The sequence below is a fragment of the Pholcus phalangioides genome, unplaced genomic scaffold (assembly GCF_987345545.1).
Source record: "Pholcus phalangioides strain wild (caught in Gottingen) unplaced genomic scaffold, Ppha-v1.0 ptg000004l_1, whole genome shotgun sequence".
Taxonomy (NCBI): domain Eukaryota; kingdom Metazoa; phylum Arthropoda; class Arachnida; order Araneae; family Pholcidae; genus Pholcus; species Pholcus phalangioides.
This window is the reverse complement of record NW_028301597.1, coordinates 20,726,290-20,752,669: the sequence shown is the minus strand read 5'-3', so window position 1 is coordinate 20,752,669 and position 26,380 is coordinate 20,726,290. Positions and strand designations below refer to the sequence as shown.

At 36.2% G+C, this 26,380-nt stretch overlaps 1 protein-coding gene across 3 annotated transcripts in view; it reads right to left on the bottom strand.

The window, feature by feature from the left end:
* LOC149086736 (uncharacterized) overlaps window positions 1–26,380 on the bottom strand; it is a 69,551-nt gene that overhangs the window by 36,684 nt on the left and 6,487 nt on the right. For 2 of the 3 annotated variants that reach the window (XM_089231088.1, XM_089231091.1), the window contains exons 2-7: window positions 8,101–8,208; window positions 4,147–4,206; window positions 3,784–4,008; window positions 1,148–1,216; window positions 914–988; window positions 138–212 (exon numbers count right to left, since the gene is read on the bottom strand). In XM_089231088.1, the coding sequence (XP_089087214.1) occupies window positions 138–212; window positions 914–988; window positions 1,148–1,216; window positions 3,784–4,008; window positions 4,147–4,206; window positions 8,101–8,208 (612 nt within the window). The remainder of the gene's footprint in view (window positions 1–137; window positions 213–913; window positions 989–1,147; window positions 1,217–3,783; window positions 4,009–4,146; window positions 4,207–8,100; window positions 8,209–26,380) is intronic. The other variant, XM_089231089.1, reaches the window with a different exon arrangement.

Genomic DNA, 26,380 nt, shown 5'->3' with positions numbered 1-26,380 from the left:
TTCCTGTCTCTACGATCTTTATCAAATCTGCTGCGCATTAAGACGGCCTCTAGATTTTAGTCTTGATGTCTGTATGTTCCAATTCGAATACAAAACACAGTGTCAAGAAATGTGCCTATTACGGTATTGAATCTTACCTGGACGTATCGCGAGCCATTTGAATAGTTGTTATGTGTTCCACCATCAAGATTTGAAGATCTACCCCAATTTTGCTGAAAATATTAAGAAAATTTCTATAAAAACATAATTTCGATGCATTATAGCTATTTGAGAGCTATGACAAAAGGTTCGTAAACTTAGATTTGTATGAAAAGTTCAAATTCTTGGGAGTATGATAAGGATTTGTTTTTCGAAATAGCAACATTTACATACTAAAATCAACCCATTTCTGGAGCCAGGCCTCCTAGTCGTACCCAGGCCGAGAGCAATTCAATATTTCACTTTTCCTCATTTATTTCTCATTAGTCGTGTGCATGACCACTCACAAAAAAAAGAATAAATCTATCCGTGGCTTCCCAAGGTTGAGAACCACTATCCTAGACTGAGATCTTTGGTGGGAGCCCCCAGGCTACACACTTAACGTACAGGGACGTGTACTGGATATTATTTTGTAGAAAGTTCCGGTAAGATAAAAAATCTTATTGGCTCAAAGTGTCCGTGAAAAACACAAAAGGTTAAAAAAAAAAACCTGATATGAATGGTGTATTCTGGGATTTGTCTGTGAACGAGAAATATCTCCATCTTGTAAATACTTCTTCCTGAAAAATGGATTTGTTATAGAAGTGTACCACGCGCCTGATGCCCCAGCCAGAAGATAAATACCAGTAAGGTACCGTTGAATTTTTCTTAACAAATCTACCAGATGTGTGTGTGGGGGGGGGGGGGGCGTTTAGTATGTGTTTGGCAATAATACCTGAAAGTTGCGACCACCATTAGTGGTTTTGGGGCGAGCGCCAGTATTCATCAGTCTTGCGTCGGAATTAGGATTCTGCTGGTAGAAAAACAACCAAATTAACCAATTTTTTGTACCACTTTTTCGAAACTTAAAGCCAAACACGTTTGATTACGTGAAATTGAAAAGAAAGAAAAAGTGATTTATGCTATTCAAAAATGGAAAATATCGTTCTAATCTTGATTTTATAACCACCTGAAGGTATTGAGTAATACTGGCTATGCGTTCGGCGTAGTCTTCGTTTACTGAACTGCTTCGATGTTGCTGAAAATTACGAAACCAATATATAAATCTCAAACTCAGTTGTAATTAAGTAGCCTATTTTAAATTTATTATATAAATAAACCAAAATTTTCATATTTCACCAATTATAAAATTAATTTCAATAGTGTTTGACAAGTTTCTTTAAAGCCAAAAAAAAGAAAAAAAAATCAAAAACTACATTGGTAATGAAATTCACCTGAACGTACAGTCGAATCCCGTTACAACAAACTCCAAGAGACCGGATAAATCACTTCATTATGACGCGATTTCGTTATAAAGGAATTCAAGTTTTTTGCATTGTCTCTATGTAAACTTATATGAGGAATCACCAATGGGTCAGTTAAAACGAGATATTTTCCCTATAATGATATTCGTTAAAACGGGATTCGACAGTATTGCGAAGTGTTCGTCGTGGTACTGACGTGGTTTCCCGATTCTATAGATATTGGTCTTTGATTTTGCTGAAAATTATATGAATAAATCTATATAGTGTGATTCAAATCGTTTGTCCATAAGATTATGACGGATTATTATGCCGTAGGATTATTATAGAAAGTATACCTCTATAGCCGCTGACTTTTGTACAGTCAGTAATAGCCCGAAGTTACGCGATAGGTGGGACAGACGATAAGCGCGTAAGTCTGGGGTACGATTTTGCATACAAATACATATAAATATTGGTTGATTTGGCACCAAAATTTAGGAAAAACACGTCGTTTTCCTTCGACTATAGAACTTTCCTGTGACTTCCTAAATTCGATGAGGGAACTTCCCTCTGGAATTAGATCTCGACAACGGGATGAGTCTGGCGGCAGAGAAAGTTCCGGAGCTGATTCACATTATGTGACTTCATAACATTTTCATTTGCCTTGTGACTGCAATCCGGTAAGTTAACGATAAGTTAGCGCAGCGATAAGTTACCAAAGCATTTTAATATCTCGATGAATATTGCGTTTGAAAAATGAAACTGTTTGCAAATGATTTTTCAAAGTGAGTACTACGTTTCACAAACTAAAGTTTCAGCGCACGAGGACAAAATAAAAAGTTAATTTTTTATTTCATCTTTTTTTTATGAATTGGACCCTCAAAAAATAGCAAAATTTTAAGACATTTGAAAATTTTTTGTAATTGGAAATATACTTCTAAAGTTAATGGTTGCAGAGGTATTTCTATATTAAAAGCAATTTGAATTATCCCATATGATATAGCTTTCCTTACATGCATTATGCAATATAAGGCATATGATGCATCGTACAAATACAATTTCAGGAGCCAGAATAGGAAATTGCCCATTGAGATGGCTGAAAGAAAAGACGCCCATAAAAAGTATGAATGTCAAATACAGTGTGTTCTAATATTGGACCGACAAACTCAGAGGGTTGTTAGCAGATATCAAGAGGAACAAACACTGCAATGGAACATGGTGTCGCAAACCACGTTGAGAGGGTGAAAATCGCGAACCCATGAACGCAACTGACATTCCCCCTTTCGTCTCCTCTGGACTCACGGCCTGCATACATTTTTCGCCTTCTGAACGTGGTTTGCGACAACATGTTCCATTGAAATTTTTGTTCCTCTTGATGCCTAGCAACAACCCTCTGAGTCTATCCATCCAATATTAGAACACCCTCTATAACTAAAATACAGCATCCCAGTATAAGAGCACATATATCACCAAAATACTTCAATAACTTAATAATATATAATGCACTGCCCATAAAAAGAATTATGGTTGCCTTATCTTAGTATGGATAGCTTTTCGATTTATCCCAGAATGTTTTTCCAGTATGTTTCCCTATTTTCTTCCATTAAATTCCCTTCAGTTTCTTCTGCAGCATCCCTCTATCGCTTGGATTCCTGACTACCCTCTTTAGCTTCACGTCATCTGCGAATTTGCTAACAATCCCGTCGATACCCTGATCGAATTTGTTGTTAAAAATTGAAAATGTATGGGCCCAAGGACACCTCCTTCAGGGATTCCACTTTTGGCACCTGTCAAGTGTATACCATGGTGGACCCGATCGAATACCTTCTGAAAATCAAGATAAACAACCTCGACGTTTCTGCCTTTTCCCAAAGTCTCAGTCACGTGGATATGAATAAGTTATTTTCCCCTTAAGTTAGTTTGGTGTATTCTAAAAAAACAGTTAACGGGTAGAAATACCTTCGAATAGATAGAAATGTTATTTTCTCATCCTACGACACACATCAAGGAAAGATTTTTTCTGAATACTAATGCAAGACGACAAGGGTTCGATTCCCTGCGTAGACTACCAACTTTTCTTTCTTAAGTTCGTCTCAACATTAATAATCAGGGAGTCTCTTTCCTTGACATCTTATGAAGTTATGAAAAAAAAAAAAGGTTAAAAAATAATCGAAGATATGTCTGAATGGAAAATCGAATATTATAAATAACGGAATTAATACTATATATGACAGAGAACATTTTAGTTTCCCCTGAAGAGTCTACATTTTGACCACATTAAAGACACTGGTGTAAGTAGGAAGGGGGGAGAAGAAGAGAAGAAAATATAACATGATTTGAAAGATTCATCAAACAGTATTACCTGAACATGTGGAGAATTATCCGTAGTATTAGATGTATTATCAGCGATATACGTGATATTGAATGAATTTTCTGTGGTGTTCAATGAATTATATCTGATACTCATTGAATTATCAGTGATATTTGGCGTATTATCCGTGATATTCAATGAATTATCAATGATATTAATTGGAATGACTGTGATATTAGATGTTACAATATTGGGTTCTGCAATGCCTTGGTTTTCCTGAAAATTGAATAAGAGAGAGAAACTTAAATCATTAATACAATTAATTCATTTTCGACATATATGCCATTGATGTGTCTGTTAGACATGTTATGAATTCGGTAATTTTTAACAGATGTCTTGACATTCATGTTTCACCTGAACGCTCTGGCCAGTTGCATTTACATGATTCTCTTTGTCTTCTTCGTAATCATCCACCTGGAAATGACAAAAATGTTGAATTTCATCAGAAAATAATTATTAGGTATATTTTTATTATTGAGGTAAAGTTTATACTCGATTTTGCAATTAAATTAAATTAATGAGATACTGTAAAATAAATCACCTAACCACACTCACTTATATCAGAAGAGATTTAAGAAAATATTATTAGATTCGCCAATATCTTCAATGATGATATCTGGCATTGGAAACAATGATCTACACAAGATAACATCTGAATTAAATGAACATAAAGCGACAGGATATGATGGTACATAGGCGTACGCAGAATTTTCTCGAGGGGGGGGGGGTTCAGATTTTTTTTCCTTCTGAGGGGGGGTTTTTACGTTTTTTCCTGCAAAATAACACTATAATCTTGGCTCAAGATATTACAACCTTTGCGTACGCCAATGTGATGGTATAACAGCAAAAATGATCAAAATCATAGCCAAATATCATAATGATTTGTCATTTGTTACTATACTTAATAAATACTTCACTAATCGAAGGAATTTTCTATTCCAAACTCAAAGTATCTATCGTGTACCCAATTTTTTAAAAAGGAGATAAAAACCTTTTTGCAAATTATAGACCTATTCCAGTACTCCATGATTTTAAAAAATACATAGTTGAGAAAAGTATGAAAACAAAATTGATTAGTTACTTGAAACGTATAAACTTTTTCGCTGAGAATCAATACGGTTTTCAAGCAGGAAAAAGCACTGAAATGACAATCGCAAAAGTGAATGAATACCTAAACCAGAATTTCAACAACAATAATTACTGCATGTATCAATATCAGTTTTTATTGACTTGAAAACGAGCTTTTGATAATGTACTTCCAACTCTGTTATTACATAAGATGGAGGGAGCTGGAATTCATGGTGAACTATTGCGGTGGTTCGAGATGTACTGTTATAGACGAATACAGGCAGTCCGTATAGAAAGTGAAAAAAGTGATTACCTTGAAATAAATAAAAGGGATACCTCAAGTAATAGTACTTGACCCCACTCTTTTTCTGATATAGTGTAGATAGACATATAAATGAATTATGTTTTCTAAAATTGCATGGTAGAACAGTATCTTTATTTGATAACTAAAGTTGAAGATGATCTTAGACAGAGATTAACACATGGCTAGCAAAAAATAAATTACTTCCAAACGTAGAAAAAACAAAATTCATATGTCTAAAAAATAGAGATATAAAACCAGATACTCCAATATCACTAAGATCGCACGTTTGTAAATACCCCTCCCAAAGCTGTTCTTGCAGTCACATAGAAAGAGTAAGAGAATGTAGTTATTTAGGTGTAGTTATACGAGACGATCTGAAATGGAATAGCCATTCTAACAATGTTTGTAATACAATAAGAAAACAAATTGCAGCTTTATATAGATTAAGAAACATTGTAAGTCCGGAACTCTTTAAAACAGTTTTCTACGCTTGGATCCAATCAAGAGTAACTTATGCTATTACAGTGTGGGGAGGTACCTACCACGATAACATAAAGAACCTAATTAACATTTATAATCGCATAAAACGTAATAGGGTATAACGCATAAAGGTAATAACATTTAATAATCCAGATCTACTGAAATCAGAAATTTTAATACTTGATCTAAGGAAAATTTATGTGCATAAAATGATCATTTTCGTGACTAAAAACCATGATTTATTTCTCAAAAAACTAACAACGATAGAACCTCAAATAGATATAACTTCTTGTATTCAACTCCAAAAACAAATAAATACTTTGTTCAAAAAAAGTATAAATTATCTAGGGCCAACCATTTGTAACAAATTTGGAAAAAAAATTATCAGACCTTAGAATAAATAAACATCTCTAGAAAGAAATTTTCACATTTTCAAACTCTATAACGAATTTTGAAAAGTTTATTGAAAATATAAATAGGTAACCAAGGCAAAGTGTGAAAAATGTATTATAAAAAAAATAAAAACAAAATAAAATAAAAAATAAATCAAGAGCGTGCCGTTTATTAAATATAGAATCTTTTTAAGCTCTAGAACGGACCAAATGGGTCCCTAATAGCTGCATAGTGCATGTTTTGTCTTTTGTTCTGTTGTCTTTATTTATTTATCTTTTATATTATTTGTATTCTGTATTCATGTATTTATGTGTGCTGTTTTGCAATAATAATAAAAAAATAGATTGATCTTTTTAAAAATAGTTATCTGTTTAATACGTTTAACATGGTGAAAAACTATGCTCTAGTTTCTAGTAGAAATATTAAAAATTATTACTTATAACCACTGATTTATTCCAAATTTTTTTGCATATATTTTTGATTGTACATGCTATCTTATGTCGGTATAAAGTTTTGCATATCTCTAATACTTAATTTTTTACAAATTTTCAAAATAATGCATTAAAAACAGCTTGTGTGCATGATAAAATAGCATGACATCAATGTAATTGAATAAAAACAGATTCAGAATAAAAAACACACGTAAAATAAAACAAAAGTTTGAAATTTTTCATTGACCTCTTATTAATAAGTTTTAAATTGTAAAATTGAAAAAAATTTTAATTTAAAATTTAATTTTAAATAAAATTGAGTCAATTTAATCTCAATCTTTTGCTTCATTTCACGAACTGAATAGTGTCTTTTTTATTTTGAATCAATTTTTATTCAATTCCATTGATGTCATGATATTTTATCATACGCACAAACTGTTTTTAATGAATTGTTTTTCAAAATTTACGAAAAAATAAGTATTAAAGCTATTCACAGAAAATAATTAGCACGTTTTCAAGACAAACAAATTTTTTTTCGTTTTACTGGTTTACACGTTTAAAAAATGTATTTATCTTTTAAAAACACGTTAATTATTTTCTGTGAATTATAACCAGGCAAAGTTTCTATTTCCTGGATAATATGAAAGATATGTAAAACTTTATACCAGCATTGGATAGCACATATGTAAAAAATTTTAAACAAATCAATGGTTAAAAACAATATTTTTAATGATATTTGTACTAGGGCATAGTTCTTCACTATGTAAAAGGTACGAGGCCTCCTTAAATTACATTTTTTTTTCAATAATAATTTTCAATACATGCTGTTACGGAGAGTTTCAGAGATAAATAAAAATTCTACGATTGTGTTTCTCAGGCCGGGATTACACTAAAAGTTTGATAAAAGTTCTTCTATAGAAGCAATAAACGTATCGGTTACATTCGAGGGAGTGTAACCAAAGCCTCCTAGATAGACTAGTACAGCAATTCTCAACTAGTGCTCCGCGGAGCCCTCGGGGCTCCGTGTGCACTCCTCAGGAGCTCCACGGTCGCTCGAGGAAAATATAAACAAAAGTTAATTTGAAAAAAATAATTATAAATGCGTTTAAATAATAAAAATAAATGAGTAACTTTGATGAATAAGTAAAAATAGATCTACGGGGGCTCCTCCATAAAAACTATATGTCAAAAAGGGCTAGTCAAAAAAGGTTAAGAACCGCTGGACTAGTAGAATCTAAAGGGGCTTTGGTACAAACAACAGATTTATTGGTTGTTTCTTTCAAGTTATGCAAACGATTTTTGTCAAACTTTTACAGTGTAATCTCGGCCTTAGTATGCAAATGTGACAAAAATATAAGCTATGAAATCACGGATATATTTTAGTATTTTATTTCAAATATAATTTCTTTTTTTTATATTTTAATTCCTTTTAAAATCTTGTATAGGCCTCGGCCAATCAATATTGAATAAATAAAATAAATAAAAAGTCAACTTTAGTCCTTTTGGACGTGGATGTTTTCTCATGAAACCGTAGTCGAAACATAATGACTTTCAAGTTATACGCGTGAAACACCATCTATACTTACCAGAAATCAGACATCTCACGATACGAAAAATAATAATAGTACTCACTTTTTTAAAATGTAGACTCAATAACTCCAACTTGTCCAACAAATCCTTAATTTCCTCACTGAACCCTCCATTACTGCCATTCTTCCGGGATGATGTTTCCGATACCTGCTGAAAAAGAAATACTCGTCGTAATTCTAAACTATCTTCAAAATGTTACCACTGTGTTTCTGACACAATGAATATGCGTATAATAATCACTCAAAAGTAAGTCAAAAATAGTTTTTAAAGACAATATTTAAAACTTAATGACAGTTTTTCATTAACTTACTGTATTTTTTTTCAAAATAGAAAAATAGTATAAAATTGCACCAAGAACAGTGTTCACCATTGACGAAGAAAAGAGATTTGGGTTCCATGCAGTGGAAGCTTTTCAAGTGCAGCAGTTGGAACAAAGCGTAATTCGGATCTTGGTGGCATGTCCCTCCCACATCATGGAGCAGGGCCCCCTTAGACTGGGATCTTCGGCGGGCTCCCAAGCCAGACATTTCACGGGTTCTTCTATAGTGAATTTATAGCATGAAAAAACAAAAAATAAAGGTAATTGTCCCAGGCTCCAGTTCTGCAGTCCTGTCAGTCCTACCCTTGGGGGACATGCTTGGTGGCCACAAAAGCCGGGAAGAGGAAAAAGAAATAATTTCAAAAATTGATTGGAGGGATGTATAGTACCTATATTACGTCACAAACAGAGTGAAATATACATCTGCGATTCGTTCTACCAACAATAACCGTATTTATTGCATAGGGGGTATACGCATTTCAATTTTAAACTTATGTTCCCGTGATTAAATTGTGATTGTGCTTTTTTTTTCTATGATTTGAATACACTACGGCATATGTATATTCATTAACCGATAACATATTCGAGCCCTCTATACCAGAATAATTCAGAAAATAAAAGAGGAATAACGTGAAAATGAGAGAGAAAATGAAAGATTCTGGGGTTTTATCTCCTCTCTCTCTCTCTTTCTTTCTCTCTAGATAGATATACTGTATCTCTCTCATTTTATTTTCTTTCGATACACTATTTTATCTGGCGATATCTTTCCACTCTTGAATCAAATCCACCAACTGCTGTGAATGGATCTCTTCCACTTTCTAAGGCTAAATCAGCTGGAAGTCGTGAGGTATGGAGAGAGAGAGAGAGAGAAAGTTAGGCCGGGAGAACGGTTTCATGTGGAGGCATGATCACCACCACCAGGATGAAATTCAAATCTGCTTAAGCTAAATCCCCTTTTGCTCTCTCTCTCTCTCTCATCCGACGAGAAAATGCTTCTGGATTCCAAGAGATTACAGTTTCTCTCCGACCTCCTGTTGGGGAATTGTTAAGAGATAAGCGATCCCCTTTCTCCCTTTTTTCCACTTTTTTTCCCCTTTTAATTCACCAGAACCTTTCAAAAATTTTAATTTTGAAGTTTTTTTAACATAGTATACTTCCTTCGGTTTCTCACTTTGATTATCCCGATTTTTTCGAGTCTTAATGTATTTTAGACCAACGTTTCTCGACCTGTGGTCCGTGGACAAGAGGTGGTCTATGACTGCGCAACATATGATCCATAGGCAGACTAGAAAATCTGGTTCTAATCCAATGAAAAAGTTAGTCATTGTGAAACTGATATTAGTGATATCTTTTTTTGGCTTAAATAAAATACTAGATCCTCATACTATGGGTGACCATATTTCATCGGAAAAAATATGCAATCCTACTGCTATTTAACCGTATATGCAGCTCGTACTTTGATTGGCAAAATTGCCAATCACTGCTAAAATTGCCGGAAAATCAACAATGTTAAGTGAATGAAGGGCGACAGGAAATATCTTTGTCTCTCATATAGTGAATTGCAGTTGAAAATGCAGAAAAGTTCGAAAAAATAAGAGAAATATGCGAGATGGATATTTATATTTATATAGTCCTAATTATCATAGCATAATTTATAAGTTGTGTGAAAATCATGTACAGAAAATCGCTATTAAATACGCGAATGCGGATAATTTTCATAACTTATAAATTATATTATGACAGCCGACTGGCAGTCGAGTGGTTAGGGAACTAGCTTCTCACTGTGCAGGTCTGGGTTCGGGCATGGATGTTTACTAACGCTAACAAATTCCCTGGACGGATCATGCTGATCCCTTGGGAATACGTGGGGATCACGTAATTATTATTATTATTATAATCATGTATAAGTGTAAATATTAATCGCATACATTAGTCATGTTCAAAGTTTTTCCCCTTGAACTAAATTTTAGTTCACTGTGATTCCGGTAGTTCTTCATTTCCTGCTCCTTGATAATACAGTGAATCCCACTTATAACGAACAAGCGTTGTAAGTGGGAAAACGCTATAGACGTAAAATATCAAAAAATCGCAATGAGTTCAGGAAACACGAGAATACGTCGTACTAAGCGGGTTCCAATATAATTGGTGATTTCGTCAACTCATAGAAACGTTTACGAGGACAATTAGCGATGCCCAGTATTTTGCCATTTTTTTTAAGAGATCCCGATTTCCCTTACTATTTTTCTCAATGAAACATAGTTACCCAAGTCATGATCAATGCTTTTCTCTTGAAATATTGTAGTATTTCAAGAGAAAAGCATTCATCATGACTTGGATAACCATGTTTCTCACTGAGAAAAATAGTACGGGACAGTGCCATCTTAACGCATGGACCTACCCGAGGCCCGACCCAGGGGCCTCAAGGGAAAAGGGGGGAGTCTCACAAAAATGAGAACTGATTGAAATTTTCAAGAACACTTGCCAGGTAGGGGCTCAGAAAAATCGCATAAGACGACCTGGTACGAAAAATCAGAAACATTAAACACTGCTAATACGGCGCATTGTTAATTGTCCCTGTAAACGTTTCTGTCAGTTGGCGAAATCACCAATTTCAGCGGAACCCGCTTAAAACATTCCCAGATAGTACGACGTATTTTCGTGGTTCCAGCTTTTACTGAAACTCATTAAATAACTTGGGGCGATGGCGATATCTCGTATACATAGGAGAACAATCTTCCGTTTTCTCGTTATGATATGGTTATCCTTAGTACGAATGTCTAATTTTCTATTTTGACTCCACAAAGATATTAATAATATCAGTTACAAAACAATTGAATAATTTTCGTATTAAAACACTGTACTTCAGGCCACCTGTGCCATCGTCGCGGACCATAGGTTGAGAAACGCTGATGGTAGGAATTGATGAAATTAGCCGTCCGGAAAATATGCAAATTGATAACTCCCCCCCCTCCCCATTGGGCCCCATGTTTGGTAATATCAGCCCTATTTTAATGGCTCACGAAATTATTTTCTGCATTAACTCTCCCTTCCCCGTGCAAAATTCCTTTCGGAAATCGTAATAGAATGGCATTTGTGTTAAGCCAGCATTACACTATGAAAGTTCATTTGTAAAACTTGAAAAATCCAAATAGTAAGGTTATTCAGAGCACCCTTACAGAAAATTTGACATACGAATTCATAAAATCTGGATGATTTCAATCCTCGAATGCAATTTGTACAAAGTTTTTAATTAGAGCGTTGATCAAGTGCTCGCGAGCAACGGGTTGAACATGCTTGGGTTACATTTTAACAAATGCAACCGATAACCTGGGATATTGGGTGCATTTTTCAAGTTTCATGGATGAACATTTATGAAACTTTTATATTGTAATCCCGGCCTTAAGCCAGGACAACGCTATTTTAGTTCTCAAGTTGTTATAGTTCTCTTATAAAACTTGAAAAGCAACAATTAATCTTATCGGTTGCATTTGTTCGAATGTAACCAATACACTTATTGTTGTTATTTCCTTCAAGTTTTGTAAAAGATCTTTTATATCAAACTTTTACATTATAATTGAGGCTTTGATACAATAATATGGCATTTCTACAAAAATCATGAGAACACTCTAGTAACGATTATAAATTTTTTAATTAAATGTCGTCACATCGAGAAAAATCATCAAATCTAAACAATGTCCAAGGAAAAAAATAAACGCCGAATTTTCTCACACACGGAAGCAGTTTTTGAATGCAATTTAAATGTAATTTTAATTAATTGTATCTTGATATTGAATGTATGTGAAAATATTTTTATGTATTTTTTTTATTCTTCCTCGCTAGATGTTTTGGTATGTCTAAAAATTCTTTTCATGGTCAAATCTGGGACGAAACAACATGCAGCGCCATCTTTTAAATACTTTCGCTAAAAGAAACGGATTGAACCAAAATTTATCAATAGAGCCCGGATTATATGCATTTGCATATTTTCGGCCTTTTTAAACATCAATGCATGTAAATGCAGAAAATCAAAGAGTTTTTAGAATAAGCGCATATTTTCGAAGGTTTATTTAAGTTTAATCACTTTTTAAAATATAATGTTTTATATAAATATTGCTTGTAATAATTCTGTTATAAAGTTTTTAATGCCCATAAGAGATTAAGGAAATTAATAGAGATTGTTTGTAAATCTCTATTTTCACAATATCAACCGTTGTATTATTGTAATGCTAATTTGTTGTTTCTAGACATACATCAAAAGTGTTTAATTTATGGAAAAATAGTGCAGAAATTCTTTTGTTTCTGCAATCTCGTTACTGGGCACACACACACACAAATACAACGAACTAGAAATTAAAATGCCTGAAATTAATAAATATATGGAAGTTATTTGCATATGCAACTATATATACAGTCGATTCCCGTTTCAACGAATGCCGTTATAGCGAAAAAATGTCGTTTTAACGAAAACTTTTCTAATTCCCCCCACATAAGTTTACACAGAAACAATATAATAATCTGGAATTCCTTTACAAAAAAAAATTTCGTTATTATGAAGGGATTTCTCCGGTCTCTTGGAGTTATAGTTATAACGGGATTCGATTGTATTGTGGGGGAGGTGGTATTTTTTTAGTAAATGAGTAAAGAAATAGAAAATATGCATTTTAAAAATGAGGCATTTTTGCATGGTCATTTTTTTAATGTATATTTTCTCTACCATTTTTGGTAACATATATTTACATTATTGGCATATTATATATTACATTTTCGGTACATCATTTTGGTTTACATATTTTTCAATTTTTTCAGGATGATTTAATGCACATTTTGGGGTTTTTATAGAAAAATTTCTGAGTTTTTTAATGCATATTTTGGCATCTTTGAGTGCATATTTTTGGATTATATTTCCTCACTTTTTTTAGTGCATATAATCCGGACTCTACTTATCAACGAATATTAAAAAATATATATTATGGAATACAGATAAGAGCTGCATGAAAAATATTTTTTTCATCGTGAATTTTTTTTTTCATCCTCTCTTTGAACGTATCTTTCAAAGTTAAAACAAAAAAAGCAAGACATGTTAAAGCAAGGGTGCACAACAGGCCACACATGCGGTATTTCTGCCACTCGCGGGATAGAAACTTGCATACTTTATAAAGAGTGACCATATCACAAAGGCCGCGTCTTAAGAGCGCCATGAGCACCCGGTCCAAGTCATTTTTGTGAGGTTTTTTTACCAGGAAAATTTACATGCATACTCCTTGAAAATTTCAGCTAGAGTATATCTCATTTTTGTGAGTTCCTGAGCTTTGCCTGGGTGGGCCCATGCGTTTAGATAACACTGTATATCACCCTTATTTTACGGAACATTCCCCGCAGTTTTGACCGTACCAACGTTTTATAAAATGTGCCGTTTATTCCCAGTTATTTTCAACGAGGCTTATTCACATTTTTTAAATCAAGAATTAAGATTATTTCCCATGACTTATAAACTAATTATGATTACTATGATTCTATCGTAAGGAATTAGTCATAAACATATTTTCATCTCACATATTTGTCAAATAGTATATATTGTGAGTTTTTTTATTGAATTTGTTGAAGATTTCGACTCTTGCAGTATCCATAATTTTCTACAACTGACAATTTTTCAGCAATTTTAGCTGTAATTGGCAACTTTACTTGCCTTTGACAATTTTTGCGGCTGTAAATATCAACTTTATTTGTCTCAGATAAATCTTTCGGTGGTAAATGGCAACTTTACTTGACTTTTTGCCTTTGACAATTTTTTTTTCTTTTTTTACTCTAAACGGCAACTTTCTTGGGGTTCGACAATTTTTCCGGCTGTAAATAGATACATTGCAATTTTTAGAATTACGATTACTCAAATGGCATACTTAAATGTTTTTGGCGATATCCCATATTTTTATGAAGGAAAGCCTATGTATTGTATGCTGTATACTGATACTTTTACCGGAACAACTTTAGCTGGCCGGAAGTTGTGCACCCCTGTTTTAAATAGTTGAACAATCAGAAATAAAATTTAATTTAAAATTTAATCATTCGATTAAAAGCCACAAGGTCCGAAAAAAATTGTTTTTTTTTCTCATCGGAATGAGAATATTTCACACTTTTGTATATATCTTCTCCATATGCGTATCTTTTAAAGTTGCCATTCAACAAAAAAAAAGACATGTAAAATTAAATTGCACGTCAATCAGAAATTTAAAGAATTTATAATATAGACTTTATATCACAGTGAAACACCTGTCTTACAGACACCGGTAGTAGGGCCTGATTAAGAGCATCGTGGGCACTCCCCCACCACCCCCGGGCCAAGTGATTTTTCTGAGGTTTTCCCTGACAAATATACATGCTCACTATCGAAAATCACCGAATCTCATTTTTGTGATTCCCCCCTCCCCTTCTCTTGTGGCCTTCAAGCCGCACCCGTGTGGGTCCATGCGTTAAGACGGCACTATTACCAGTGGCACTAAAACAAATTCATCCCTAAAACGAGGTGGGGGGGGGGGTTCTTATCAGTAGCGTCGCAACCGGAGACGCTGTGGGTGCTCGGCACCGATGGTAATAGCACGGGTACGAGTACCTGCAAATTCGTTGAGAAATCTAAATTTTCTATACATAAACATCAAAACGAACACCCATAGGTTGAAACACTTCTAGCGCCCCAGGTTCTTATTGAAGCCTTTAATCGCGAACTGGCCGGCTCAGTTAACCCGGCCAATTCGTTCTTTCGTCGGTCTTTGGCTTGCCCCTATACATCCCTACATATCGATTCCTATGATTCGGGATCATCACCATGTTGGCGTATTTTTTGTGATAATTATGACCATTTATAATTAGCCATATCTAACCATAATTATTATGGTCAACTATGGCAACCCTAAAGATCGAAGAAATCTGAATATCGATGTCTTATTGATCTATACATATGGACATATAGGGATCGAAATATAGGGGCCGATTAAAGCCCGATATTCGGACATTGGCCAGATCAATTGGGGCGGCCAATTCACGAAGTGGCCAACTTCGGGCTTTGGCAGTAACATATATATATATACCAATTTTCATACTTACTCTAGCTAATCCCGATATCCCAAATCTTATTATCACGAGGCACCCCCCCCCCCCCCTCTACATTTGAAGGCCCCGAATCGGTCCTGAGTCGACCCATGTGTTAAGCAACCTGTACCTCATGCTAATTTTATATGTAGTATATTTTATATATAGTGTGGAAAAAAAATACGGCTGAACTCTTTTGTCCCTTGAGGCGAAAACCAAAGCCACCTCATTGTGGTCTCACTATGTAAACATGGTCGATCCATCGGTCATTGAGGATATCACCTAACATGTAAACATTGATTTCCGTTTTTAGTCTTTATTATGCGAGCGAGTGTTGTTTTTTTTCCCCTCTGAAAATGTTAGAGGAAATTTTCCGAGAATTGTGTGTGTGTGAGGGCATTCCCCGGCTGGACGTAACCGCAAACGACCTCGGAAAAGTCCATGACTATCCGAGTTTATGAAAATGCTAATGGCCGATTCTACAGTCGCTTATTTTTTCCCCCATACGTGTGATATTTCTTCCCACAGTTCGTGTAAACTGATATGAAGATACAAAAAAAAAATACTCTTTTTATTTAAATATAAAGGATAAAAGGAAATCACTAAAAAAGGATATGATTATTTTACTATATGCCAGCGTTTCTCAACCATTCTGAATCCAGTAAAGTATGTGAAACACTTGCGTCCCGTATTACGGGACATTCCTGTATTTTTGGTTGTTCCTGACTTTTTTATAGATTTCTCCCATTTTTTCCAACGCTTATTTGACTTTGTAATGTTTACTAAAATCTTGAATAAACAACGTTTCTTCATAACTATTATGATAATTATAACTATAACATAAATACAAAAATTAATCTCACACTTTTTCGTCAGCTTCAACTTTTTTTTCCCCTGAATTTTAACTACAATTGGGGATTTTGAAGACTTATGACAACGTTTTTGATGACGTCCCATATTTTACCTAATTCAAGAAATTCTAGTTCCCCTTATATTTCTTAATGAAATTATGGTCATCTAGTCATTTGAATGTTTCTTTCGTCAAATACATTTTTTTTTTCACTGCGATTTGAAGCCGCTCCCCCTATTTCCCTCCACCCTTCACCCATTTTAGCGGTAATTAGAAAATTAGTCGTAATGTATTTTTTGGCAACAATTAGTGATATCCCGTATTTAGGGTGGTAATTTTTCGCATTTTCCTTGATGAGATATGGTGACCTAAGCATGAATATACAGTTTTTATTTGAACCCATATGAATATTATTAATATCAATTAAAATAATGGAATAATTTTTCATTCAAGTTAGAATTGGATTATCACCAAGTCTGCCTGCGGACCACCTACGTCAGACATCTTCAACCCGTTACTCGCGAGCACCATGGTGCTCCCTAAAGCACCGAGAGTACTCAATGCTCGTACCCGATTTGGTGCTCACGAGCACTTGATCAACGTTCCAATTAAACACCTAGTACAGACTGCATTCAAGGATTGAAACCATCCTAATTTTATGCATTTTTATGTCAAGCACAAAGGTTGAAGACCTCTGACCTACGTCATCATTGCGGACCATAGGTTGAGGAAACGCTGTACTATGCCCTTTCCTTAAAAATAAAGTGATAATCTCTGATTATATATAAAATATGTTTTCCAGAATATATATTTATAATTTTTTGACCAGAATTATAAATTATGACCATGAAAAAAATTAATTCACATGGAAGCATCAAGATGTAATATGAACGAGCTGAAAATTTTTTTCACGCAGTTTATATGTTTATAAATTTTTTTTAAATCTTGAAGTGCAATTTTAGTCATATCAAAAGAAGAAACATATCCATATAACATCGGAGATGGGTCAATCGCACTGGAAGCTAGGCGTGGCGGCCGAATTGCACCGCTTCGCTCCCGTTATCTATGTCCGAAACGCACTGGACGCACCCTCCCCCACTTGTCATCTACAAGTATGGACAATTGATGGATTCCCCCCCCCCCGCTTCGCACTCTTTTCTATCGCACTTTCTCCAGGCCTAAGGCTAGGGTATGAAGTATATTTGCGGGTTGATTCCCTTGAATTTAATTTGAAGAAATTTCCTTATATTAAAGCTTGATTTTCTTTGTGTTGTGAATTTAGCACGAGAGTGCATTAACGGACAAAGCTTCTTTCCCTCGTTTATATTTTCTTTCACAATCACTCGTTATACTCTTTCACAATCACTCTTTATACTCTTTCACAATCTCTCGTTATACTCTTTGACAAGCACTTGTTATACTCTTTCACAATTTTTCTTAGATTTTTGAAATCAAATATCTCAGTGAATATTGCACTCAGAAACACAAACGGTTTTGTTGGCCTCATGAAAGACAGGGTAACAACTTTCTCATTGGGCTTTTGAGCACAGAGTGTCCGTATAAAAAGTTATTTTTTGTATTTTAATAACTATACAACTCCTTGCAACGTGAACGACGTATCTGAGTTTTACACGTTATTTGGATACCTTGCCTAACTGATCAACGATTTGCCAGTAAAATGCGGCAAGGGGGAATCATGGAATCACCCTGTATATTGGAATATCGATCGGCACGTAAATCATGAAATAAATAAAAATTCAGTGAGAAATTGAATTTTTCGGATGTTAATCACGAAACTGGTATTTGGAAAGAAAAGTGATTTGCCTCCTCCGGGAATCAGACCCGGGTCCCCTTGCATAACAAAAAATAAATAAAAATTAATTTTGAAATCAACAGGAATAGAAAAATTCTCCAAAAACTCTCGTGAGGAAAAACCTGGAAAACACAAGTAAAAAAAAAAGCAATCAAGAAAAAGAATTTAGAAGGGATAAGAAATTCTACTTTTCCTTCCCCCCCACCCCTACTTGTACCCACAATACAAATCGCACGGATGCCGTTACAAGCATCATGTCAAAGCCTCATTTCCATTCCCCCCAACCAACCAACCAACCCTTTTTCTTGCTATCATCAACCCATTAGATCCCACTAGAGCTGACGAATGATGAAGCCGCTAATTACTGCCCCTTAACGTTAATTGGCTGCCCCGTTTAATTAGAGTCACCGTCAAGAATAATGGAGAAACAGGAAAGGGAAGAGATCCATCCACACACACACGCGGTAGCTGGTGAATTTAACGGGATCGTGGCCCCAAGCAAGCAAAACCACGTATAGCTTCCTCCACACGTGTATGTGTCTGACATGGCGAAAGAGTGAAGTGCGAGAGCCTTTTTGATCTGAAATTTCCATCCAACGCGGATTTATTTAGTTTGGCCTTTTAAAACGAAATTGAAAGAGGCACTTTTAACACTTTATCAAGCGCTTTCATCGGCAAATGGCGTACAAAACAGCGGAGAACTCATTCACTATTGTGCACATGCTTTCGACCCTTATTACATTGATGAATAGGTACTTGAGAATCCTTAAAAAAAATCTTCAGATAAGACTACCAAGTTTTAAATTGCATCTTCATCACCATTTTACCTCCTGGATTAATCAATGTTAAGGCGCCTCTAGAAAAGCGACGTGCCGCTAAAGATGGAGAAAAGTTTATTTAGATGGCTTGGAAAATCTCCTGGAATTTCAAAATTAGATTTTCATTTGTTTATGTAGTAATTATAGGTCATGAATAAGTGAATTCATTCACCGCTTTACAGATCGATACAATTAAATTTGTGAATAAAATCTGTTTATCATAATTTTTTTAATTCAAAATATTGCCCCACTAGGGCAAGATGCTTACCCAAGGCCCCACGCAAGGCTATCAGCAGATCCATTTTATTGATTTTTAAGTAAATTTATAGTGTAAAAATTTAAACCCCTCCCCACAGGTTGAAATCCAAGCATATATGAATTGTTAAATAAGCAATCTTAATTTGTTAAATATAGATATTTTTCCATTAGTAGTATAACAAAATAAAATCACTAAATATTTATACGCCCCCTCCCGTGCAATTGAAAGTTGACCAACAAAAAAAATTCCAAATTTTTAAGCGCAATATTAGCTGAAATTGAAAAATCGGAGAAAAATTGGGAAAAGACAGCATAAATGAGGGAAAGGAGCGTTGTTCGTAAGTTTTGCTGTTCTTTCATAACTTTTCTTGGACTTTTAAATGCAAATATATTGATGAAGATTGCATTTAGAAACAAGGAATTCTTTTTGTTGGCCTAAAGAGATACGAGGCAACAACTTTCTGATTGGAAGTTAGAGGACAAGGGGACCGTATAAAAATTTAGATTTTTTTTAGTTTGTGACACACTGTATTTTCATTCTCAAAACCGGTACAAGGTAATTTTTGAACGCCTTTTGAGCATTTTTTAAATTGGAATCACACCTCTATGACGGACGATTGATGAGATAAAGGCCACATTAGCACTTACAGGACACCCTGTATATGCTTACGATATCTACACTTGGCTAACATATTTGTTGGCTACATACTGGGGTGTTTGATCAGAACATGATATCTGCAAAAAATGACTTTTTGATCCAAAAGTAAGTCTAGCTAATTATAACTAATTAGAAGTGAAATAAATGCACAAATACGTGCGTACGGCCAAACAACATGATGATGTATGATATTTTCATTTGTATTTGTGTGTATGCTTTATTTTTGATTTTAAATGACAATGAAAATGCTTATATCTCAAATTGTGATTTTGGAGTTATCATGTTCTGACCAAACACCGATTTATTCTCTTGAGGTGTGGTGATCCTCCCACTGCTTCCAGCACCCAACAGACGTATTAGTATTACTCAAAGACGTAACCTTCATCGAACCAAACCAGGTTCCCAAAATCACCTTGAAGGACGAGTGGGGTAAAATCCCTCAATCTCCCGTCAACAATTAAGTGGAAAGCGTGCACAACTGAAGACATATGTGCATTAGTGTCCGAGGAGGTCATATCTGTCCTTACTTCTAGCAGAACGGGCACTTATCGTAACTGTTTACAATAGCTTTGCAAGGACCATCTTCTTTTCTTCTGCTTATCTCTTTACAAAGATACACACATAGATATCTACATATGTTACAAAGATACTTCAAGATGTCTACTAAAAATGTGCCAAGTCTCTTTTCTTTGATGGATATTTATCGTTAGGTGCAACAAAAAATAACTCTGTCCCTTAGCGTTTGTCAAATAGTGTAGATAAGATCTATCTCCGGAACCCTAGGCTAAAGTTAAGCGAGATGTTTTACGTCTTGTGAGGACTCTACCAGCACCTCCTAGAGATAGAAGGCCTCAGCAGTCTGTTTGTGACGTCAGTGAGTAGTCCATTTTCCCTCAGAATATTTTGGGGAAAAAATTCCCTGGTATCACCGTTGTGATAATCACCGTGAAAAATAGGCAACCTAGTGAGCGAGCGAGTGATCTAGCGAGTAAGTGCGTAACCTGGTAATTGATTCCCTAGTCAGGGAGCAACAGCGTAAGTGACCCTAGTAAGTGAGCGAATGACAGAGTGAGTGACCTGGTGCGTTAATGATAGAATGAGCTATAGTAATATAACTCTCAGGGGTTCTGTCTTCAATTTCAAACCTCGAGGGTTTCTGGCGTCGGGGTTATACTGCTTGAGCTACCTAGAGATTGTCTGAGTGACCTTGTGAGGGATTGAGTGAGAGCGAGCTAGTTCTAGTGACAGGCCGGTTTCGCTCGTTCACTTGCTCATGTGATCATTCATTCACTTGTTCATTCACTCATGTCGAACTCATATCGGTGTGAATTGTTTTTCGGTGAATTTTCCCAGAGATGAATTTTCCACTCAGTGAACTGTTGGTCAGTGAATTTTCCTAGTGGTGAATAGCATGGCGGTGAATTTTCAGGATACGACTCAGAAACATCTGTCCAGAGTCATGGCGTTCCTTCCTCCGTTTGTGGAAGAGATTACGGAATATATTGATTTAATTTATTTTTAAAATTTTCCAAATGAATTTTGTGCAGGAAAATGATGCTGAATTTGATCTAAAAGAATAATCATTGAATTTTCCATTTCGTTTGACTGAAACCCACTAAAACCGGCGAAATCCATCAATTGGAGAGACGATTCCCGAAAAGCTCTCGAATTTTCTTGGACATTTTTTTTTTGTCGGGATACATGCAAGAGTACAACGAACGTCTTCTCAAGCCACGTCGGAAAGAATGTCTGAAATGTTAACTGAGAAGCGTGGAAAAAATAATGTACGTCAGTTAAAAACATGTCCTCCCATCCCTTTTAGCTTTACCATCAGGCCACCCTCCAAGCATAGATGCTGATCTCACGTTGCGCGCTGCAGTAAATGATCCGGGAGGTCCTTGTGGCGAACCCAGTCACTCCTTCCTCACAGCATGGTCAGGATCGAACTCTTTTCATGGGTATTACGAAAGGCTTTCGGATAATACCAAAGTCATACGCGAACCGAAAACCCCCTTCCGTGGCGTCCCGTTCGTGTTTGAAAGGATTGAGGTCTATGAAATGTTAAACCCGTAGATTTTAAATGACTTATTCCTGTAGATACGACGCTAGATGAACAAGCGTGTGCTGATGCGCCTGGGGGGGGGGGGGAGCAAAGACTGCGAGTTCTTGTATATCGTTAGTAAGTGTAAATAAATCTTGCTAAAATTGTGTTCACGCAATACGGATTTACATCAATTTATCACTGCGTCAAATAATCGTGGTATTAATTTATTGCAGCTTGAATCCATATTACGTCGAATCATCGTGACGTCAATTCGTGGTACGCCAAATCATCGTGGTATCAATTCATCGCAGCACAATTCGTAGTACGTCAATTCATCGCCTCGTCAATTCGTAGTAATTACATAAAATCATCGTACCAATTCATCGCGGTGTTTGATCGTTGTTTGTCAAATCATCGTTGCTTCAATTTGTAGTACGTCAAATCGTCATATCAATTCATCGTGGCGTCAATTCATAATCAATTCATTGTGGCGTTAATTCATAATCAATTCATCATGGTGTCAATTCGTAGAACGTCAAATCATCGTTTTATCAATTTCTCATGACGTCAATTTCTAGAACGTGAATTCACCACGGTGTCAATTCGTAGTATGTCAATTCATCGCGGTTCATAATGTTCACGATCTCGGTTTTTTTTTTTTGTCTCATTGCGTAAAATAGTATAATTTTTTCTTGTCTTGCAAATGCCTCATTTTCTTCATTTTGTTTTCGAACAATGAACAAATAAAGGAAAGCGTTAAATTCAGAAAGAGATAAATGTTTTTAATAACTTTTTTTAAGATCGTCTATTGCGGCAGTTCCCAATTTTTTTTTAAGCGAAAAAAGTTTTTCAATAAAAATATTATTAGGTGTGACCTCGTCCTTTTTGACAAGAATTTCACTGTTCCAGAGCACTTTAACCACCCGTGGTGTGCAGTTCCACATCACTTAAGTTACCCACGGCACAGCTTTGGATCACTCAAGCGACCTACGGCACACTTCCACGTGACTTAAGCGGCACACATTTACAGATCACTTAATGAAACAAATGAAGTGGCTCACACTCTCCTTTAAAGTTGAACGTCACTGCTTTAGAAATTCTTGAATAGAGTTCCGTATGAGTATATAAAATGTGGTTAAATTTTCATCATTTACTCAGAATACCAAAAAACCTCGGAGATTTCTTCTCCCTCCCCCTCACAAATGACCCAATTCACCCTAGTCGCGAGAATGGCACGAAATTGGTGAGGAGGTACTCATCGCATAAATGACCATCAGAAAAGGAGTTAACACTTCCTGACCACCAAATCGATGTCCCACAGGAAGGGGCCATAAAAATAAGAAGAGACTGTCCTCTTCTCCCCTACCTTTTATTCCTCTTTTTCCCAAAAAAAAAAAACGGTAGGCTTCTTTTTTTTTTTCAACTGGCCCCGCACCACCGTCAAAAAGAGACAAAGATCTGCCACACAACGAACTTGTGGATGAAGATTAATGATACTCTCTCTCTCAATCTCTCTCCTTCATAAAAACACGAACAGGGCGTGCTGCGAATGAGGGAGCAAGGCAGCTGGATTCAGGATAATAGGAAAAGCCGTGGAAAAAAAAAAAATACTGAAGCGGAAAGGTACGTTTTAAAACGTTTTGGTTACAACGAAAAGCCTGCAAAAGAAACAATATGTCCGCGTGTTAAGCCTATCCCCTAAAGTCAAGATGTTTCCTCTCTTTCAAAACTAAATATTTTGTGTATTTTTCTAGAACTTTCTCCGCGGGAGGTATGCGTGTGATCATTCAAAGTCTAAAATGTTGTCTTAGAAAAAAAAAAAATAACTTGTTACCCTGAGTTTTTGTAGGATTAGATTGTTTCTTCATTTACTACTTACTCACTTTCTCTTGGTACTAGTTCTAGCTAAAGCTTTCAAGTTAGCCTGGTCGCATGAGCCCGAAGATTTCAATACGGATAGCATTCAATAATGAATGTCTCTTTCCTCCCTCAATGGCTATTACGGCTGTACAGTCTTGTAATTATTGAGAAGACATTTTTGTTTTGATCCCGTTAGGAAGATCTCTACCATCCAGGATGTGAATCGATGACAACCTTGGAGAAATATCAAGCGCAGTTGTTCACAATCTGTGGTACGCGTACCGCGTAGATTCGTGATGGATCATTCAGGTATACCCGAAAAATAATCAGCAGTGATAGAAGTAATAATCTGGTGAGTGAGGAACGAAAACACCTAGAGGTTGACCCAGAGGGTGTGAAAGCATGTGAACGACCGAAAGAGTGACTTAGACGCGACTTAGTGACAGTAATTTTTTAAGAGATTTATCTCAAATAGTTTCTGGTACTCCAAGGACCGGACAAGTGAGAAGCCGAATTTTTCCTTTGCTTTCATTTCACCGTTTTGGAAAAAATATTAGGCGAGGAAACAAAAATGCACACTTGCCCTTTTTTTTTGATAAAGTACAGGGTGATTCATGTCATGAGCAAATGAGCATACGAATGCATGAAATGACGAAGATTTCAATCGTTGAATGCACAATCCTTCAAGGTATTTAATTGGAACGTTGATCAAGTGCTCGCGAGCATGAAATCGGACACGAGCTTCAGGGAGCAATGAGTTGAAGATGCCTGTTATACAGTATATAAGGTAGGATGTTATTCTGTCATCTCGCACATACTGTATATCGAAATTCTGTGCGCAGAGGAAACAGATCTGTGCAGATGGAATAAAAGACAATGTGCCCCATCTGGAAGAAAAAAAATTACGCCACACTTCATATGTTGGAATATTTTTTTCCCTTTCCCTGCGAGAATCTTAGTGCTCATCATGCCCCCCCCCCCCCATCCTGCAGCCAGGCCTCCTAGGCTGGGACCTTTGGTGGGAGAGCCTTCCCTATGTTGAATTCACAGTGTAAAAAATAATAGAGATTTGTCCCGGGCTCCCGTGCTAGAGCCCTGCCAGCCCTACCTTTGTTGAAGGGTCATGGTGCTTACATAAACCATTGAGGATAGATGCTTGATTTCGTACTTAGGAGATATTTACTGACAGCAAGAATGAACACCCTATTATTCAATTATTAGCATCATGATCATTTCAGTTAAAGCATATGTCAGAGTTCTCGTACGGGTGCTTTTCTTCTGATGATGGTTATAATCAAAGCTCTTGATTCGTGAACATGCCTCTCAATAGGCTGACAGGACTCCAACCTCATGTCACCCATGCCCCCCACACAACATAGGCGTACGCAGAACTTTCTCAGGGGGGGGGGTTACGTTTTTTCTTGCAAAATAACACTGTAATCTCGGCTTGAGGGGGAGGGATTAGAACCCCAACTCCCATTTTTGAGCCCATCGCTCCTTTTGGGCCATATTTTCTTCTGGTAACATCCCTTGTCTTACTCAGAGCACCTACCTCATTCCAAGAGCAAAGCTCTTACCACTTATTGCATTGAATCATATCAAAACTAATTTTAAAATTAACAAAATTTCTGTAAATAAGAGCGTTTTAAGCAGTTAACCTATGACGCGCGGGCCAAATGTGACCCTCGGAGTCATCTGGTGTGGCCCGAGACCTCAAACCTAATTTTGTAGGTGCCGCATAACAGATCACTCAGCGAACCTTTAACAGATCACTTTGAGTGACCAGGGGCACAGTCCCAAATCACTCAAACGAACCGTGGCCCAGTTACAGATGACATGACCTGCGGCGTTGTTCCAGATCAATTAAGTTAAGTAGCCCGCGACACGTTTTCATACCAATGAAGTGGCCCGCACTCTTCTCTAGGTTGAGCTTCTTTGCCTTAGAATATCCCAGGACCGCAAGGGAGGCCATATGGCCCCAGGGTGGAAACGGCTGACTACACAGAATGGTTTCCGAAGTCATTGGAGGTTTCAAAAACTGTCGTCGGTATTTTAGTCACACAATTTAGAAAATTATGTTGTATGTGTTATCAATGATGACCCCGACAATCTCGACACATTCAAGCAGAAGGCGCCTGTACTAAAAATAACGAAACTTCCGGCAAAAGCCCTCCCTTCTTTTACCATTTACGTCTGGCACGGCTTTAAAATTGTCCATTTCCTCTCTGCATCACCTTGTTAGCAGGCAGTACATGGCGTATCTCACCGGTTTTTTCCCCCCTCCCCTCACAAAATTATATCGAGGGTATCGCGTGCTTATATAGCATTAAAAAGCTGGGAGTACAGTAGAAAGAAAGCAAAGGTCTTTACATGGCACACATACACACAGGATTTTTCGGTGGTAGTGGTGGTGGGAATAGCATAAAGAAGGAAGAATGAAACAAAGCAAGATTAATGGTACTCGCTGGCAGGAGGCCATAAATTCAGGCCTGACATGAATTCAAAAAAAGAGGGAGCTAGAGCTAGCTAGGCTGGGTGAAATGAGTAAACCTGGCTAAAAAGGGGGATGATGATGATACAGCTTTGTAAAGTGGCATCACACACACACACATACACTGG